The sequence below is a fragment of the Pseudoliparis swirei genome, chromosome 10 (genome assembly GCF_029220125.1).
Source record: "Pseudoliparis swirei isolate HS2019 ecotype Mariana Trench chromosome 10, NWPU_hadal_v1, whole genome shotgun sequence".
In the NCBI taxonomy this organism is placed as follows: domain Eukaryota; kingdom Metazoa; phylum Chordata; class Actinopteri; order Perciformes; family Liparidae; genus Pseudoliparis; species Pseudoliparis swirei.
The window spans coordinates 2,455,906-2,469,186 of NC_079397.1; the positions used below are offsets into that span (position 1 = coordinate 2,455,906).

General features: G+C 44.1%; 1 protein-coding gene across 1 annotated transcript in view; it reads left to right on the forward strand.

The window, feature by feature from the left end:
- Positions 1-13,281, forward strand: part of usp6nl (USP6 N-terminal like) — a 41,618-nt gene that overhangs the window by 14,984 nt on the left and 13,353 nt on the right. The window contains exons 3-4 of the mRNA XM_056425046.1: positions 11,314-11,381; positions 12,563-12,642. Coding sequence (XP_056281021.1) covers positions 11,314-11,381; positions 12,563-12,642 — 148 coding nt within the window. The remainder of the gene's footprint in view (positions 1-11,313; positions 11,382-12,562; positions 12,643-13,281) is intronic.

Here is a 13,281-nt window from a genome sequence, read left to right on the forward strand (position 1 = left end):
TTTTGTGTGTGTTATCGTAGCGTCTCCCTTAATATAAAAAAAATGCTCCTGGCATGCTGCATACGTGTGTGTGTGTACATGCGTGTGTGTAAGATGATCGTGTGTGTGTGTGTGTGTGTGTGAAGAGAATAACTTCGCCGCTCAAGGTCACTTCCTCCTCACCCTCGTCGTCCCATAGAGATGGATAGATAGATAGATAGATAGATAGATAGATGGATACTTTATTAATCCCGAGGGAAATTTAGGTCATCCAGTAGCTTATACATTTGACTTAACTCACAAACATACATACACAAATCACAGAATCTCAGTAGAAAAACAAAACACATAGGGAGAACATGTTCACAGGGAGTAGGGTGTATACAGATATTATACAGATATTACAGTGTGCAAAGTGATATAAATAGTACAGTCTGTGCAATGGGCTAGACTCGGCACATTAACCACCCAGCAGCGTCTTGTCAGAATCCGTTGACGAGCAGCTGGAAGTCGTCTCCGGTGAGCGGTCCCCGATCGGCGTGATGGATTTCGGGAACATTGACATTGACGGCGTCATCCCGGTGGAAATAAAGACATTACAACAATGGGATGTGTCACCAATCGGAAGTTTAAATGGCCTGACGATGGCGAGATGATGCATTTAGAGAGGATCTGAATGGGCTGATTATAAACGGCATAATGGACGGGGGGGGCGGAGAAATGAAGAGCGGTGGAGAGTTTCCATTGTGTATTGCGCAATCTAATATATCGAAATGGTGGGAGTCTTAAGTGCAAGAAAAAAAATCTCCATCACATCAATTTATTTATTTTTGGCGCTAATTCAGCCAGAGAAGTATTTTTCGTTACTTAAAAAAAAAAAAAAAAAAGTGGCCTATATGGATATAACAGTGTTATTTCTTTAGAGGTGTGTAACATGTGCAGTACCACCTCTACTTCAAGGTCCATTTGATCCGACTTTACAGTTTTAAGTGACATCGGGGCAAGAATACGCTCAATAAAAGAGACTCACAAAGTCCGAGAGGTATTACAAGACAAAGACAAGGAAGAAAAGATAGGAGGACCTAGGAGGCTTCCCTGAGGAACACCACATGAGATACCAGCTATAAATGATGGAGAAAAAAACATCCATATGTGCGGATAAAGACCCGTAAAAGCAGAACTGGTGTGAAGCTGTGACGTTAAGGCCAACCGCGTCGCCTTAAAGGCCACGAGGTCACAAGTAAGGGAGATGGTGGCTTCCTCCCACTGACACGAGTACATCACCCTCAACAAACCCAGATGAATGTTTCTTCTTTACGTTACAACCTTGAATTTTATAAAAAGATGTCCTAACTCGTTGTTTTTATCTTTGTTCTCGTCTTGAAAAGCCACTAAAAAAACGTCTTTATCAGAGGAGGAGACGTGCTGAGGGAGCGAGGTTAGGAGATGAGAGAGGACCTAACCTAAGGCTGTAAATCACACACACACACACACACACACACACACACATCTCCTGCCTCGCCTTTTACATTCGGCTCATGTTCTCTCAGCTTCACTGTAGGAAAGGAAGGGAGGGAAGGAGATGCTGGGGGTGTGATTGAGTGGAAGCGCTCTCCTTTTTTAATAAGAGTGTTTAAAAGGATGAGAGGATAGCGAGCGAAAGCAGGTGGCGGGTTTCTTCTCTTCTCCTTTTTTTGAAGGACAGAGAGAGAAGGAGGGGAGGGGAGGCTGGTGCGAAAGGAAGAAAGAGATGGATGGGAGGGGATGAGGGAGTCAGAAACAGGAGGTGAGAGTTGGACGGCGGAGGAGCGTCATGTGCCGACGGTTCGGCCACACGAGGAGAAGAAGAAGGACAGGAGAGGAAAGAAAGAGGAGGATCGCCGCCTTTTCCGCTCGATGAAGAGTGTGTGTATGTGTGCGTGTGTGAGAGTGTGTGTATGTGTGTGAGTGTGTGTGAGAGAGCGCTCCAGCTGAGCGACACAACACACGCACACATCGCACACGCCGGATGAACGTGGATGGAGAGAGAACACGCCGGCCGAGAGGATCCGAGGAGCGGCGGCCGAGTTTCATTTAGATCTGAAAGTCGGCAACGAAACGGAAGAAGAAAATAAAACCTCCGAAAGAAGATTTACAGGAAACTATCGGAGAAGCACCGCCAGGAGAACTCGCAGCAGGGCTCGGGGGGGGGGGGGGGGGGGGGTCAAGATGTGGATTAGGGGATGAGTCCGGAGGGGTCGCTGAGAGGGGGTCGAGAATGGGCCGCCGCCCGGGGCCGCCGTGACCATGCAGGTCCTCCAGATCGTCAAGGAGCTGGTGTCGCCCTCCAGACGCAGGGCAGCGGCCAGGTTTGGAGGTGTGTGTGTGTGTGTGTGTGTGTGTGTGTGTGTGTGTGTGTGTGTGTGTGTGTGTGTGTGTGTGTGTGTGTGTGTGTGTGTGTGTGTGTGTGTGTGTGTGTGTGTGTGTGTGTGTGTGTGTGTGTGTGTGTGTGTGTGTCATCACACTGTGAGCCTGCGGACCCTGCAGGAGCGCTCGGTTCCCCTGTGGCGTCTTCATTAGTGTGTTCATGGTTTCTGTCTGCGCTCTACTTTCTGCATCCCGAGGGTTCAGCTGCACGAAGAAAGACGAGGTGTCGGTTTAGAAAAGTTTTTTACGAACAGCCAAACTCAGGTACGATGTGCTCTGAACCGTCAGACATGCACAGGCCCCGCCCACACAGTCAGGCCCCGCCCACATAGAGTGTGTGTGTGTGTGTGTGTGTGTGTGTGTGTGTCCTGCTGCATTTCTCTAGTGTGCACTGAATAATGAAGCTTGGTGCCGGGGTAATGGAACACCGTGTGACCCCCGACCTCTCGTCTCCACACACAGATGGAGCGAGATTTCAGAAGGAGACTTCTCAGAGCGAGATTTCAGAAGGAGACTTCTCAGAGCGAGATTTCAGAAGGAGACTTCACAGAGCGAGATTTCAGAAGGAGACTTCTCCGAAGGGATCAAGCGGGAGGGAAAGAACAAGCTTTTATTTCACCGTCGGGTCCTTTTTCCAAACTGCTGCCTGACTGAAACTATTTCAGCCCGACGACATCGCGCAGAGCGGGTTGAGTTTCTGACATAAGGAGAGATCAGTCTCACTGCATGATTCAGCAGCCTCTCTCTCTCTCTCTCTCTTTCTCTCTGTCTCTCAACACTCAACTAAAGGAAGGTTCACTCACACATTCAAATTCTACACACAAGAACACATTTTTGTGTGTTTTTGCACACCGACGTGTGAACTGTGTGTGTGTGTGTGTGTGTCTGACTGTGTGTGTGTGCGCGCACTTTGCTGCTGTCGGCCTTCTCAGCGGAGTATGTCGAGGTGGAGTATTTAGGAAGTAAAGATAATGAAGAAGAGGGTGAGGAGGAGGAAGAAGACCTGTGCCTTTTGAATTAATGAGGTTGTTGTTGTAAATTTCCATTTTCCACTTCTTAATACGTGAATAACGACACATGAGAAACGTGTTTCTCCAAAAGCATCTTCCATCTTTCATTTATTCTCATTGAAGACGCGAGCGTTTGCAGTTTTCATATATAAGAAGTATTTGGTGAAGTGACGTCGTGACCTTCATCGTTGGCTTTGAACCGCCTCGATTTATTGGTTTTAAGAGTTGCCAAAAACAGGATTATCTTTATTAAACTGAGATTCACTGAGGACAATGAGGAGCTATCATTTAAAAAAAGCTAGTTGTCGAGAAGCTTCGTGAGAAAACTCTTCAGTCGGTGTTTGATCTTTGTGAGGTTCATCACGTTGTTTCACTGAAGGTCCACGTTGATGAAAGAAACCTTTAAAAACAGGATTCTTTGTCGTTTAAGCATTTGTGGTTGTAATACCAAGTGTTGCCACACGAGGCAGAAGTGCACCACGAGCACATATTCTAAATATCATATGAATACTTTCTGAATTAAATCTAAAACATGAGGGCTTTTCCTCATGAGAACATGTGGCGCTCGTGATGCACTACTGCCCCTAGTGGCCGGAATGAGTACCTTGTGTCTTAAAAGGAAAAATGCATTAAAAAACAGGAGAAATTCAGCTTTATTTTCTTATAAATTCAACTTTAACTCTCCAACCTTAACTGACTCTCCAGGTCTGATCTTTGCTGAGCAGTGGAGCTTAATGTGCCCGGCGGGGGGGGGGGGGGTTCCGGTGCCACCCTCCCGGACTTGCCCCGTCTTGTTAATGACAAACCGGCCATGTGTGTGTGTGTGTGTGTGTGTGTGTGTGTGTTGGCACCGGTTTCTCTGCAGCAGACTCACAGGTTGTTTGACGATCGACTGAGTTTGATCAAACTTGTTTTTGCTTAATCAGATTAGTGTGTGTGTTAGTGTGTGTGTGTGTGTGTGTGTGTGTGTGTGTGTGTGTGTTGTTTCTTCCGTGCAGTCTCGCCCTGAATATTCGAATCTTCTTTTTTTTCTGCGACCCAAAACGGGCTCCGGTCCTAAAAGTTCTCGGAGAATGGCGAGAGCTGACTCCCCCTGGTGGTCAGGAGAGAGATTGCAGCTTTAATACATGAAGCATAGACTTCTATACAACCAGAGGACTCGCCCACTGGTGGTCAGGAGAGAGATTGCAGCTTTAATACATGAAGCATAGACTTCTATACAACCAGAGGACTCGCCTACTGGTGGTCAGGAGAGAGAATGCAGCTTTAACACATGAAGAATAGACTTCTATACAATCAGAGGAGTCGCCCCCTGGTGGTCAGGAGAGAGAATGCAGCTTTAACACATGAAGAATAGACTTCTATACAACCAGAGGACTCGCCCACTGGTGGTCAGGAGAGAGAATGCAGCTTTAACACATGAAGAATAGACTTCTATACAATCAGAGGACTCACCCCCTGGTGGTCAGGAGAGAGAATGCAGCTTTAACACATGAAGAATAGACTTCTATACAATCAGAGGAGTCGCCCCCTGGTGGTCAGGAGAGAGAATGCAGCTTTAACACATGAAGAATAGACTTCTATACAACCAGAGGACTCGCCCACTGGTGGTCAGGAGAGAGAATGCAGCTTTAACACATGAAGAATAGACTTCTATACAATCAGAGGAGTCGCCCCCTGGTGGTCAGGAGAGAGATTGCACTTTAATACATGAAGCATAGACTTCTATACAACCAGAGGAGTCGCCCCCTGGTGGTCAGGAGAGAGAATGCCGCGTTAACGCATGAAGCATAGACTTCTATACAACCAGAGGAGTCACCCCCTGGTGGTCAGGAGAGAGAATGCAGCTTTAACTTGTAAACTCGAGGTCACCTGATCCATCACTCAGTGTGTGACAGTTCATTAAGTCGACTTGGTGGGGTCCCTCCATTAAATCACCCTCGGCCCTTTTTAATTTGACGGGTCTTAAATATTTTAGCGTCGTCAAGCTTTCCCGACATTAGAGAAGTCGATCTCGTTGTTTAGAACGTTTGGTAGCGGCAGCAAACGCGTTGTTTGAAACGAGGAAATGGCCTCAGACTTTGACCTTAAACTGAGGAACTAGCAACCGATGAGGAACGGAGACTCTTCCTGCAGAGCTCCATCCACCGGCTCAGAATAATAATATTAATAATACACTTGAAGTGAAGCGACTGGATGTTCCTGTGTTTGTTTCTCTCTCTGAACCAAAGCGCTGCATCTCATTAGCTTCTCTCACGAGGATGTTGATGTAATATTTGCTTTGTGTTGTCGTGCTTCTGCTCGTCTCCTCCAGAAGCCACTTATCAGTCCACCGTCAATAAATGTGAATATAATAGTACCTCCACCATGAAATAAAACAATTATATTAAATCCAATATGATAGATGTCAGTACCCTGGTTGATAGTTTCTTTTAAACAAGTGGGAAATAATATTGGCAGCCATTTTGGCTGAGTGACGTTTTTTTCTCCACCTATTTTAACCCTTAGCTCAAGTCCCGCCCCTCGACCGCAGATTGGCCAATCACGTGTTCAGGCTTTGTCTCCGGACCGTGCCTTTCTGCCTCGTGCTTCGTGTTTTCTTTTCTATTTAAAATATATTCACTGCAACATTCAGTATTTTTTTTCCCGTTTATTTTTTGTGTGCTTGTTGTCGCTGAGCCCACCTACACACACACACACACACACATACACACACACACACACACACACACACACACCCTCCCACACACACCCTCCCACCAAACTGCTGGCATCTCGGATGTGAAGACAGGAAGCGGCTGGAGGGAGTTCAAGTTGAACGAATGCCAAATATATGAAAGGGGAGAAGAAGAAGAGTGAAGAAGTATTGTCAGAACATTTTGTTTCTACAATGAAAACATGAAGTTCTTCATGTTCTTCCAGAATATTCTGCTGGTTCCCTTTCCTGTGTGTGTGTAATTGTAATTGTGTATATATATATATATATATATATATATATGTGTGTATGTATTAATATATTTATTTTTATATAAATAAAGACACTGCAGAAGTGGACTTCCAGAAAATAGTGATGACGTCTCTCTCTCTCTCTCCCTCTCTCTCTGAAGTGATAACACAGATATATCCTGTAAAGATGGAGCTCACAGATAGAGACGCTGAGATAACACGAACACACACACACACACAGCACACACACACAGCACACACACACAGCACAAGACCCTTCACGGTTCATCACGTCCATCTCATAACGACGTTTTAATGGAAACTCTTCATCATCATCATCACTCTTCAGTTCCCCTCTCGTCCCCCGACTTGTTTTTAATGTTTTTATTTTGTGGACAGTATTTAAATTATAACATTTTAAATGAAACTGAAACGACAGAAGAAATCGTGAACAGTCAAGTTATTTAAGTTTTGTGACATTTGGAAAAGCTTCTCTCTCCCTCTCCTTCTTTCCCTCTCCCACTCTCTTTCTCTCCCTCTTCCTCTCTTCTCTCTATTTCCCAACCTCTTTCCTCGTCTCTTTCTCTCCTCTCTCTCTCCTAACCTCCTCCCTCCTTTCTCTCTCTGCCTCTCTCTCTCCCTCTTCCACTCTCTCTCTCCCTCTCCCCTCCTCTCTGTCTCTCCCGCTCTCTCTCTCTCTCCCTCTCTCTCTCCCCCCATCTTTCCCTCTCTCTCCCTCTCTACCCTCCTCTCTCTCTCTCCCTCTCCCCATCTTTCTCTCTCTCTCTCTCCCTCTCCCCATCTTTCCCTCTCTCTCTCTCTCCCTCTCTACCCTCCTCTCTCTCTCTCCCTCTCCCCATCTTTTCTCTCTCTCTCCCTCTCCCCATCTTTCCCTCCCTCCCCCCTCTCTGATGTGCTGAACAGAGCTGGTAGTTGTGTTGTTGTGTTTGGGGAATGCAGTGAGTGGGACTGACTAACTCCTGGAGTCAGATCTCTGGTCTGGAGGCCTCAACAAACGCCTCATTGTGAACTCGCTGATCTCACTTCTCTACATATCCCCCCCCCCCCCCCCCCATCTGGTGGTGCATGGCAGTGGGAGGGCCGGCGGCGCGGTGAGGTAGTTCAGGTTCTCGGCCGTCGGACCCCGGTGGACCGATGCGGACCGAAGCTCCGGCTCGCTCTGTGGATCCAGCCGGCGGCTTGAAAAAAGGTAAAAGATGAACCGACTGATCCGACGGCGGCGGCGCGGTTCTGTCTGTGGCGTCTGGACGTTGAGCTTCCATTGCAAGTCCACATGGGAGATGTGTTTCTCTCTCTTCTCCGTGTAACACATGAAGAGTGAAGGGTTGTTCTGTCTCCTTCTGGAATGCTGAAGGTCGTGAGTGTTGTTCCATTTGAGCTCCGGGTTCCTCTCGTGAACCCGAGGTGTCTGCAGGTCGTGATGAACGCAGCCTCACCGCCGGCAGCTGGAAACGTTAAGTGTGATGTAATGTCGGCGTTTGTCATGCGTTGACGCTCAGATTTACTATTACGTGTGAACGCAACGCGATGCTGTGATGTCAGAGCGCTAACTTTAACGCGCGGTGGAAGAGTGAGCCGTGAGGCGGGTGGCATGATAACACATATCGGTGTTTATTGTGTTTATTTTAGTTCCATTGAAAGTCGGGATGTCATTTTTTTAAAGGCCTTTTGACCCTTTTTAGATCACATTATGTCAAAATACAACATATCGTATCGTGCATATCGTGTATAACGTCAAATCTTTTTCATGCAAAATCCAAATGTGTCTTTTCTCAAGTGGAAGAATGAAGTTTCTCTCGGAGGGTTTAACGTAGTTTTTAGGAAATATAACAGTTGAGAAAAGTAGTTTTTACACTATACAAAAATGATATAAATCATGTGTAGCAACTGTATTTCAACACGTGGTCGATAAGAGAAGATAGAGGATAAAAATAAATACATATTTGAGTTATTTATTATTTAAAAAATAAATTTATATTTAGAATTTTCAATAATAGAAATAACATAATTTTTTTTAAATGTTATAAGTGAAGCTAGAAGTTAAAAATAAATAAATATTTTATTTATTTTTAATTAAAAGAAAAACAAATTCTTTTGAATTCTAAATGAAAGAAATAATATTTTAAAAAGTATAAACATTTATAGTAACTGTATTCCAACGCGTGGTCGAGAAGAGAATCCAGAGGATAAAAATACCTAAATGTTTTATTTATTTTGTATTAAAGGAAAAACAAATTATTTTGAATTCTAAATAAAAGAAATAATATTAAAAAAATTATAAACATTTATACTAACTGTATTTCAACGCGTGGTCGACAAGAGAAGCCGGAGGATAAAAATAATGTAATATTTATTTATCGGGACCATAACTCTCACTAAGTTCTCCGTGCGTCAACTCGACTGAATGTGCGATTTACAGTTTTTTCCCCACTTTTTCACGTCAATAAGACGAGACGAGGAGTTCACAGAGCGCTCTGAAGAGCTGATTGAAGCTAATTAAAATATAACACCACCTGCAGCGTGAGAACAACGTCCCCTCCGTCACCTGTCCAAGCCGACGGGGGGGGGGGAGCACCTCGACGACGACTTCTACCGCTTGTGACTCTTTTTGAAAAAACGTGGTGCTGACAGAAATTTCCCACGTGACCTGAATGCAGCACGGAGAGCGAAAGGGTGGAGTGGGTGCGGTGTGGGGGGGGCAGGAAGGACAGTGAACTCACCGCTGGAGGTGAAAGGTCAGCTCAGTGGGGGGGGGGGGGTCTGTACGTTAGGATATGTCTGAGCGAGGTCCTCTGCCCCCCGATGTTATTCTAAAGACCAACATGATCTGCTTTTTATTTAGATTTTTTAAAAGATTAAAAAAGTGAGCACCTGTTGAGGAAACTTATCATTTTAATAATTTATCTCTACTCAACAAATTGGGATGTCCAATTTTTAAAGTTAGAACAAATTAGTTCAAACTTTTTTAGAACGTCAAAGTCAATGAACTCATCCTCCATGGAAAACGGGTTAGTTCTGTTTATTTTTTATTTTTTTTATTCTCTTTCTCTCTTAAAGGTGTTTCTTAAAATGTAATCAGATTACATGTGATTGCGCAATCAGGCAACGTCACAAATGTCGTCTTGTTTAATTTCTTTTTCATATTTAACCTCATCCAGTGGAGACGAGCCATGAAGTCACAAACTCAGAAGACACAGAGTGGTCACACACACACACACTCACACACACACACACTCACACACACACTGATCCTCGAGGCATGAAAAGGGGTCTAATTGCATTTAGCTGGAGTCGAGCCGCTGTGGAATACTAATGTGTGTGTGAGGGGCTCCGAGTTGAAGCTGAATACCAGTTCCTCCCAGTTCCTCTGCCCGTCTCCATGGGGAACCACCCAGCCTCCTCGGGAGGAATTCCCAGCAGGAACTTTTTCTTTTTTTTAAAGTGCTTTACTGTATTTGTTTATTTGCCCCTCATCCATCCAGCCATCCGCCCCGCAGAGCGGCGCCTCCCGCTGGGTGCTCCTGGCAGCCCACAGCAACATGCCTCTCTCTCTCACACACACACACACACACACACATACCATCCTGTCATAAAATAAAATGCCAGCCGGCTCAAAGAGGAGCGTGTTTGTTTCGGAGCGTTCGGGAATTCCAGTTCGGAGAGGAAGCCGGAGTCAAGTGCTTCCTGTAAATGTGTGTGTGTGGGGGGGGGGGGGGGGTACTCATTTCGGCCACTGGAGGCAGTAGTGCACCACGAGCGCCACGTGTTCGAATTATGACGGAAAGCGTTCGTGTTTTTCTTCTCGCCGAGATTTAATTTAGAAAATATTGATATTGTGTTTAGAATATGTGCTCGCGGTGCCCTTCTGCCTCGTGTGGCAACACTTGGTATTACAACAACAAACGCTTAAACGACAAAGAATCCTATTTCTAAATTTGTAATTTTTTTTTTTAGGAAGTTACTTAAAACCCTGAAAAGTCTTGTCACTTGTTCTTAACCCTTGTGTTGCCTTAGGGTCATTTTGACCCGATTCAATGTTTCACCCTCCTGTTACCTTTATATTTACTAACATATTTTACCCTTTGGGTTCAATTTGACGCCAGCAATTAAAACCTCCAGAAAATTATTAGAATTAATATTGTTTTCCAAGTTTAAGTGTGAGGCACTTTATGTTTGTTTGTTGACTACCGAAAGAACACCGACATTAAACATTGAATGGGGTCAAATTAATCCTAAGGCGGGGGGAGGGTGTAATATTGATTCGGGTCAAAATGACCCTAAGGCAACACAAGGGTTAAGTGATGAATTATTAAAACTGTATTCATGAGACGACGTCGGGTTTGTTCAGCGTGTTGATGTAAACATCTCACCCCCTTCAGGGTGTCTGTTGTTATCCGCTTGTAGGGATGACTCATGACTGACGCCTCCGTGACACGATGCATTCAACATAAACACAGCCTGACCCCACTTAACACTGTCTTTGTGTCTGTGTCTGTGTGTGTGTGTGTGTGTGTGTTATTTTTTACACTAAATTCCTGATTCTCTTACTTTTTGTGTGACTTTTGAAGGTCGTTTGTGTTGAAGCGGCGAGACGATCCTCCCCCTGCTGATTGTAACCTTTCACAATAAAATCCCTGGACATTTAATATTTACACACAAGTATTTTAGTTTTTTTGTATTGTTTATTTTGTGTTAAAGTCTTGAAGAATCCTGTTTTAAAATACTAACGTTGAGCCTGATTTGTTGGAACATTAAAAAAATAATTTTATTTTTGTATAAAATTGAAATTAAAGTTAACTGAAACATCAGCAATTATAAGTTTTTGCTGTGAACAACAATTGATGACAACAGACTTGATTCCTCTCGTTGTCAAATGAAACGATGTAAACCTGAATAACCATGTTCCACAGTGTTCCCCGTCGTCTCACCTCTTCCTCTTCCTCTTCCTCAGCGTCTGATCAGGACGCGGCGGTGAGACTCGACCAGGAGCGAGCCGACATCGTCGCCAAGTATGACAAGGTGTGTGACCGCTGCCTCCAGCCGGCAGGAAGTACTTTACTCTGAAAAAACCCCAGATCTCCTCACAGGTTCATTCTTTCACATTAAAGGTCGACCCGTAAAACTTTCCCACTCGTCCATATCTGAGCAACTTGTGATTAATCTTGAATAAACGCCCAGAAACATGTTTATAAATCATAAAAGTGTCTGAGAAGCACTATGTGTTACTCTTAAAGGTACAGTACATATAGTACAAAAGATGCTAACGGATCATTTTGCATTCTTTTGACGAGCCATATTCCCAAATTGTAAACTAATAAAGGCTAAAAAAGAACATCAAACTTCCTGTTTACATTCCCCCAAAAGCATTATGGGAATTAATAAGTTTATTACCCTTAAATTGGTAAATCTGCACACACACACAAAATTCGCAATGATTTACTTCCTGTTTACATTCCCCAAATGCATCATGGGAGACTGAATCTCTTTTCTTCAACCTTTCCGTACTTTGGAGCTGTGAGCTTTTCTTTTCCTCACACACTCTTTGAGATTCTCTTCCTGCTGGTCGTTCCACACACACACACACACACACACACACACACACACACACACACACACACACTGTGTCATTGGTCCATGATGGTGAATTAAGTCGACCCGGTTTCTCAGACGGTGACGCAGGTGGGCGTCTGGCTGGTCATTTCACACCTGATGATCACACACACACATACACACACACACACACACTCTCTCACTCTCCCCCAAGGGCGCCGGAGTCGTGGCTCCCTTCCTCATGTCACGGCCAATCAAAACGTGACTCTGCCCCGGTCACTGTTTGGGTTTAATTTGATTATTTTTTCGGTCAAATTATTATCTACATATTTGTTGTTGTTGTTGTTGTTTCTTCAGATTAACTGATTTTTATCTTTTTTTTAAAGGTCACATCTTGTTGATGTCGTTTTTTACTTTATTTATTCAAAGTATAGTTTCTTTAACTAAAATATTGTTGTTGACTCATTTATTTAACTTTGCATGAACATATAGTTTAAATCTTCTTCTCAGATCTTATTATATAAACTATATAATGTATAACATTCAGACCCTTCACTTCTTAGACCTCCTCTCAGTCCTTGGTCAGTGTTGCTTCTCACCAGAGAGTTAAGAGCTTTTTAATAGTTTATATTCACATTGTCTCTCCTCAGGGGAAGGAGGCCACCGTGGAGCCGTGGGAGGACACCAACTACCACCTCTACAAGGTCGTGGACCGCTTCGGCTTCGTTCAGTAAGGACCCCCAACACCACCTCCTTATTATTCATTATGACACCTCAACACCTCCTTATTATTCATTATGACACCACAGCACCTCCTTATTATTCATTATGACACCTCAACACCTCCTTATTATTCATGATGACACCACAGCACCTCCTTATTATTCATTATGACACCTCAACACCTCCTTATTATTCATGATGACACCACAGCACCTCCTTATTATTCATTATGACACCTCAACACCTCCTTATTATTCATGATGACACCACAGCACCTCCTTATTATTCATGATGACACCTCAACACCTCCTTATTATTCATTATGACACCACAGCACCTCCTTATTATTCATTATGACACCTCAACACCTCCTTATTATTCATGATGACACCACAGCACCTCCTTATTATTCATTATGACACCTCAACACCTCCTTATTATTCATGATGACACCACAGCACCTCCTTATTATTCATTATGACACCTCAACACCTCCTTATTATTCATTATGACACCACAACACCTCCTTATTATTCATTATGACACCTCAGCACCTCCTTATTATTCATTATGACACCACAGCACCTCCTTATTATTCATGATGACACCACAGCACCTCCTTATTATTCATTATGACACCTCAACA